Genomic DNA, 6,812 nt, shown 5'->3' on the forward strand with positions numbered 1-6,812 from the left:
CAGAAAGGAACAGGTTGGTGCTCCTACGAGCACGGAGCCCAGGTGTGCCGTCCCTCCCCTGCCCAGCCGGAGGAACTGCGGCTCCCGAGGGGCGGCCACAGAGCCCGAGCGAGGCGCAGGATCGCGGAAGGAGAGGAGTTTTATGGGACCCACCACAAGGAACCACCGAGCCCAGTTCCCGGCCCCGCACAGCCCCATCCCCAGCAGCCACACCCCGTGCTGCAGAGCACCGTCCAAACGCTTCTTGAGCTCTGCCAGGCTGGTGCTGTGCCCACTGCCCGGGGAGCCTGCTCAGTGCCCAGACCCCCTCCGGGTGAAGAGCCTTTTGCTGATACCCAACTAACCCTCCCCTGACACAGCTTCAGGCCGTTCCCCGCACCGGGCTGTGCCCGCTCGGGGATGGAGCCGGAGATGTCACCGCGGGCTGGGCAGGGCAGGGCAGGGCAGTGCTCGGGGCCCTGCACCCAGAGCCCCCCTAAGGAGGAGGATGCCGGACACCGGCGGGAGTGCGGCCGACGGAGCGGCTCCCCCCAGACCGCGGCCCCTTCCCCCGCGGCGCCCCGGGCCCGCGCCGCCAGTACCTGCAGGAGGCCGCCCATCTTGGCGCGCAGGGCGCGGAACTCCTCGGGCGGAGCGTCGGGGTAGAGCTGGGCGCGCAGCAGCTCCTCGGTGATGCCGGCGGTGCCGTGGAAGGCGGCCTGGGCGATGCCGCTCAGCAGCGCGCTCAGCGGCCTGGAACCCTCGGGCGGCGGCGGCTCGGGCGCCGCCATCGCGGGCAGGGCGCGACCGCGGTACGGCGGCCGCGCGGGGCCAGAAACGCTCCCCAGCCGAGCTCCAATTCCATTGCCAGAACCCAGCAATCAGCTGAGTGGGTACAATAATCTCCGCTTTTTGAACAGGGTTTTTCACGGAAAATACTCCACTACTCATGTATTTTAAGGAAACGTCCACAGGCCCTCTAGCCTTTGCTGAAAGATGCGGGGCTGACCATTAAAGACGGGGACAGTTAAAACAAAGGTACTAATAAAGAACAAGTGTTTTCTCTGTGCACCATTTCACACAAGTTTCAATATAAAGAAAGCATTAAAATGCTTTGTCTGTACAAACACATTGCCACAAAAGAGACTGTGTGCTCTCCTACAGAAATTTTTCTTTGCTAATATAACAATAATACAGTGGTATTATTTACCTCCTGATTTCAGTCACTGAAACCCTTCATAGTTGCACTTTTTTATGACACAAAAGAAAAATACTGTTGCTCTCAAAGAGAAAATATGAGTTTACGATCAACTTGACCTGTTCTGCCTCGCTCTTTCTTCGGTTTTGCAGGTAGAGAACAGGCAAAAAACAAGTTGTCCTTGCATGAGGGGGAGCACAGAGTACATCTTCAAGCTGGAAGTACAGAAGAAATAACAGCAAACACATCTAAAATTTCTTCCACTGCCTCCATTCATTTGGACAGTATTTTAAATGTCCTCTTCAGCCAGTGGTATTGGGATTAAACAACATCTTTAGAAGCTTGAAAGAATGTGGAGATACAGGAATTTCTTCCAATCACTAGAAATTTATAGAATGAGAAACTTAACTCCATTTGGATACAGACTCCTCACAGCATCACTGATCTTTCTCAAAAACCCTGAGTACAGTTCATCACTGTTCATCTTTAAAAAGAAAAGAGAGCAGGGTAGGAACTCTTCGTGGCTTAGCAGTATCACCCATGGAATATAAAGCAAAATTTCTCTCCGCTTTGAATTTCTGAAGATACTGTCCCTCGATGACATGCTTTCTTCTGCTGCAGCCTGAGGCGAGTCATTAAGTCCTAATGAGCAGTGCTGGTTTACTGACTTAGGCTGAGGTACAAACTTGTTCTTGTAATTGCTTTTTCTTCTCAGATCCCAGGGTACTCAGTGCCTTGCATGACTGTGGCAAAACCAAGCTGGTGCCAAGTGTGTGTCTTGACTTCAAAACCAGCATAAAATTACTCAGAATGCACATGGCAGCAGCAAGTAACCCGTGTTTTTAAGAATTATTTATTTTGTTTTTGTAAACAACCTCATTTTTAAAGAAATTAAAAATACATCAAAAAGTCTGTCTCTACATATATACACAGTACATGTTCAAATTTCACTTCATTGTGATGCCATGGTTTAAGCAGAAAAATAAAGAGTGCTTTGATCCAAAACTCAGCTGCAATACCACCACCTCTGGGGGCACAGCACCTTCCTGCCTTTCCAGGAACACTTCACCTTTTATCACCTGGACCACTTCATTTGTTCTTGATCACCTGGACAGTTTTCCTGCCATAGTGGTAATAGCTGTAGGCAGATGTCACCGTCGTGAAAGCTGTGATGCACCTTTGGGGAAAAGAGTTCCTCTAAGTCATCAGGGTCTGTGGACAATATAAAAAGTGCCTTTTTTTTTTTAGCATCTGTTTTTAACTACACAGTCAGGAACTATGCTCCACAAAAATGCAGCTTACAGTTTATAAGCTGAAATTCAGTGCTATGGGGAGGATTAGATAAACAAAGGCTCTGCCATCCAGGGGTAAGCAGCACGCTTCAGTGTAACCGCATACCAGGACAAATCATCACCACACCAGCACTTGCTTTAGAGAAGGGAAAATAAAAGATTCAGCGTTTGCAGCCTACATAACTTTTACCAGCTTGTGAACTGACAGATGTGAGAAACTACTCCTTGGTAGTGTGAGCAGGGAGCGTTGAAACCACTCAAAACTCAAACTTACCATTTTCACCAAGTCCCAAAGCTAAAGAACGAGTTCCTGCTTCAGCCTCTTTTGTTCCCCTCCCAGACCACAGATATCCCTAAATGAGCAGTGCTCCTCTGGGTGACAGGCTGACACCACCCTGACGTGGGAGTCACTGCTACAGCCCCGCCTACCCCTCTGCTCCCTGCTGCTCTTCCTGAGCACTCTGCCAGGGAGTTTCTGAGAGTATTCACAGAACACTCGGGCAAATTACACCCAGAGGCAACTCTAGATTTTGTCTTACCACCAGGATAAAAAACCACAAACTGTTAAGATCAAGGTTCATTCATAGTTCCTTAAATGCTTCTTGGTTTGGGTTGGTGGTTTTGGTTTCTTTGGTTTGGCAGTTTTTTTTATCTCCCTAGAAGACAAGTAACAGTGGATTTTGCACTACTTTAAGTTACTAAGTAATTCTGACATCTGCTGTTCAGAACTCTTTGCTCTGAACTCTTGCCAAACAGCTCAGGAAAAACAACTGCACTCATAACAGCTGCAGCCAGCTGTAGTTCAGACTCAGTTCAGAGCTCCAGTGACAGCAGAAAGAACAGCATTTCTTAAGGAGGGAAGCTCCTTTATGCCTGTTCTCATCCCATCCCTCTGCTTCCTTCCTAAAGTCTAGCAGGAATCACCATTTCTCCATGAGCTTTTCAAACAGGCTGCAGAAACCCAGATTTCAAGACAGCAGGTACAGTATAAAGCAGAAATAAGAATGGCTATTATTACCGATCCCAAGGTTGCTCGTTCAGGGACACTTCTGGCATGAATAAATGAGGAATTCGTGCTGCCTTTCTTCATCCTTTTTTCTCCACTGATCTGAATTTATGTTTTGCCTGTGTACACCATGCCTACCCCAAAGATTTGTTTCTAAGCTAATATTCCCGGATCTTAAATAGTTTCATTAAGTACCAATAAATATCTAGCTCTGGTGCCCTTTAAGACTAGAAGTGTAAAAATTCAGGCATATGGGCTTATTGCATCTTCTGGGCACAGAAGATTTTTTTGTTCCACACAAATTAATCTCGATTACCAGTTTCTTTAGGAGTGCATTAAATTATCTGGGGAAAAAAAATGTAAGATATTAGTTACCATAATGTCTGCAGATATATGCTGTCCACATAATTGAAAACAGGTGCTGCTAAAGAAGCCGCCACCAAAATCAGCTGAACTGCTGTGTTCATCTGAGAAAAGCAAAACAGGAACTGTGAGCAACATGAAGAAGTACAAGGAACACCAACACACACTTTTATTACTGCTTTAAGGATTAGTTTATATAAAGAAAATTTATTTAGAAACCTTCTTAAAATAAAGCATCTTACTCTCTCCAAATCAGCACATGATCTGACACAGCATAGTTGAAAACCTTTCAGGATCTAGGTATAGTGGGCACTATTTTGAAACTCTGCTCAGCAGCAGTGGTAAATTATCCCCACTCTCCAAACCACACAATGCTCCAAGTACCCAGGAGTTATCTTTTGTAACGAGTTATTGCTCTTACCTTGCTGATGAATGTTGGTTTTAATTGTGCAGTAGCATAACAGGGGTTAAAATACCTACTCAGTGTTCTCTGTGGGGGAGAAAAGAGGAAAAAAAATGCAGCCCTTGTACATTCAATCTGATATACCTGTTCACATGACAAAGAAAAAGCAACTGTAGCACTGAAGAATTACACTGCTCTTTTGTAAGATTTATTATTACACATAACTTTTTTCCTGTGTGTAATCAGTAGCTCTGACTTATCTTTACAAATCGTGTTTTATTAAAACACTGCACTGCTTAGAAATCTACCTGGCAAAAAAACAAGCATTACATCTTGTAACCATCAAGTCTTAAGATGACAAATCTCTTGTTCACAACTTTGCTATCAATTAAGCTTATTAATGTGTTTTTTGTTATGATTACACATTTTTAATGCTGTTCACTCACCGGTGGAGAAAGAGTTTTGTATCGCACGTAAAAAACGGCAGCAATGAGCGCCGCATCTCGCAGGATAATCATGGAAGTCAGGGGAACTGCAAGATAAGGCAACACCAGCCAGTGAAAAACTGTGTCCATGATTAAAGGTACAACACAACCAAAAGAGCATAAAATTGGAAGCGAGACAAAATAACCACACCCAAATTCTCTTGAACGAGTTCTATGCATTACTGAGGATGTTTAACACAACTCCTAAAAGGGTTTAAGCTGAAATCTTAAAACAATCCAGTTCATGAAAAACAACTTTATAGAGGTACTATTATTGCTTTAAAGTAAGAGCACCTAAAAATGACAGTACATGCCATTTTGTATGTGGCAGCACTTGCTTGCTGTGGGGTTCCTTTGGAAGGGTTTAATGGGAGCAAAGGGCAACCAGCAAAGCAAGAGTTCCAAGAGGTACACAGTTTTCCTTCTAGAAACACAAGAAATGTTGCTACACATAAACTGACCTTCTTTACCTTACCTAGAGCACACAATTGACATTTCCTCACCTGGGATAAGATTTGCACAAGTTAGGCTCACGTAGAGCACACTGATGAGGATTTTATCCGCCAGGGGATCGAGAGCACTTCCCAGTGCTGATTTCTGATTAGCCCAGTTCCGTGCAATAAATCCGTCCAACTGCGAAAACCAAAATTCAATTGCTCTCTGTTAGAAGAGTATGAATCAAAACAGCTCGTGTACTACTTTAGTGAGGTACTTAATGAATGACACCAGGTAAAACAGCAAGTTTAACTAGGATAAAAAGAGATCTCTCCTAGCTGATACTTGTATCATTTAACACACCACCAGGTGCATAAGCACTGAGTGGCCAATGCCCCCCTGGGGCTGCTCAGGGAGACCTGACATTCCCCTTTCCTCCACTAGCATTAAGTCCCCTTACGGTACATGCAAATTCCCTTTGCAGCACCATAAAGCATTCCTAGAAACTAACAAATCTAAAAACAAATCTGTTTTGTCAGTTTCTATTCTATACAGGAGTCTATTTCAATGCACGGCCACGGGATCCCCGTGAGCCCCGTGTTCCCAAAGCCTTTCCAAACCGATGCAGACATACCAGGTCTGTCACGCCAGCCAGGACAAAGACACCGAGTGCAACGTTGAAATTCTCTTCAACAATCAAATAGCCTAAAACTGGCGCCAGACCCATTCTCGCCATGGACAGGATATTTGGGATGGTCCAGGGGTTTTCATACTGTAAAGCAAGAAATGAAAAAACTTCAGGGCAGGAACTCAAACCCCGCCCTGGCACGTAACAGAGTTTTAATCGCGACAAATACTTTTCCCACTTAACTAGCCAGAAAGCCTGCAAAGTTCTTGGAAGCAGCCTGCCGCTTGCGCAAGGCACACGGCCTCGACCTGCTAAACATTAACTTCGCCTTCTAGGGGAGAACACCTCGCCGCGAGAGCCCCCAGGGAGACCGTGCCGCGGAGCTTCGGCTGCGACACCTGTTCGCCCGCCCCGTCCCCACTGTCCCTCACGTACCAGCTCGGCGTAGGGCCCCGCCGCGCCGCGCTCCCGGCCCGGCTCGGGCGGGGCGGCCCCGCCGCTGAGGAGGCGCCAGGCGGCGGCGGGCGCGCGCAGCAGCCGCGGGAGCCCCGCGCACGCGGGCAGGCACGAGGCGCCGCCGCCGCGCCGCCCCCCACCCGCCGCCGCCGCGGCCGCCGCCGAGCCGGGCCGGTCGCCCAAAGGCCTGGCTCCACCGCCGCCGCCCGGCCGCCTCCGCGCCGCACCGCGGAGGAGCCCCCAGGAGCCCCTGCCCAGCCAGGCGGCGGCCAGCATGGCGCGGAGGGGCGCGGGAGAAGCGGCGCGGGAAAAAGCGGTGCGGGAAAAGCGCTGCCCGCGGCCCCTACGCGCGCGGCCGCGCTGCCCGCGGGAGCGCGCGGCCTCGCGCCATCCGCCCCGCGGGACTGAGCACGGCGCGCGAGCCGCGCGCGGCGCGTGTGCCGCGAGCGCTGCCGGGGACGCGCGACCTTTTGCGGCGCTTTGCGTCAGCCCCGCCCCTCCGCCGGGCCGCGCGCTTTACGGCAGGCAGGCGAGGAGAAGGGCCGGCGCCGGGAAAGCGCTGCCCCG

The 6,812-nt window shown here is 49.2% G+C and overlaps 2 protein-coding genes across 2 annotated transcripts in view; both read right to left on the reverse strand.

The window, feature by feature from the left end:
* Window positions 1-1,875, reverse strand: part of COMMD1 (copper metabolism domain containing 1) — a 62,267-nt gene extending 60,392 nt beyond the window's left edge. The window contains exon 1 of the mRNA XM_038131623.1: window positions 582-1,875. Within this exon, the coding sequence (XP_037987551.1) occupies window positions 582-770 (189 nt within the window). The 5' untranslated portion in view covers window positions 771-1,875. The remainder of the gene's footprint in view (window positions 1-581) is intronic.
* A 139-nt stretch (window positions 1,876-2,014) lies between these two features.
* On the reverse strand, window positions 2,015-6,674 carry CRLS1 (cardiolipin synthase 1). The gene is made up of 7 exons (XM_038131622.1): window positions 6,225-6,674; window positions 5,796-5,933; window positions 5,230-5,359; window positions 4,688-4,773; window positions 4,260-4,328; window positions 3,851-3,942; window positions 2,015-2,354 (listed from the first exon to the last, which is right to left on the reverse strand). Exons 1-7 carry the CDS (start codon window positions 6,519-6,521, stop codon window positions 2,267-2,269), a joined length of 900 nt encoding a protein of 299 aa, XP_037987550.1. The 5' UTR covers window positions 6,522-6,674; the 3' UTR covers window positions 2,015-2,266.
* Window positions 6,675-6,812: the final 138 nt, after the last annotated feature.

The sequence above is a fragment of the Motacilla alba genome, chromosome 3 (assembly GCF_015832195.1).
Source record: "Motacilla alba alba isolate MOTALB_02 chromosome 3, Motacilla_alba_V1.0_pri, whole genome shotgun sequence".
Taxonomy (NCBI): domain Eukaryota; kingdom Metazoa; phylum Chordata; class Aves; order Passeriformes; family Motacillidae; genus Motacilla; species Motacilla alba.

Excerpts from the sequence above, each read along its gene's own strand:
- CRLS1 (XM_038131622.1), bottom strand. The coding sequence starts at position 6,521 with ATGCTGGCCGCCGCCTGGCTGGGCAGGGGCTCCTGGGGGCTCCTCCGC. Across the intron at positions 5,360-5,795 it reads TGGCTGGCGTGACAGACCTG|TTGGACGGATTTATTGCACG; the intron begins GTATGTCTGCAT and ends TGGTTTTCGCAG. Across the intron at positions 2,355-3,850 it reads ATATATCTGCAGACATTATG|GTGCATCACAGCTTTCACGA; the intron begins GTAACTAATATC and ends TTTTCCCCAAAG.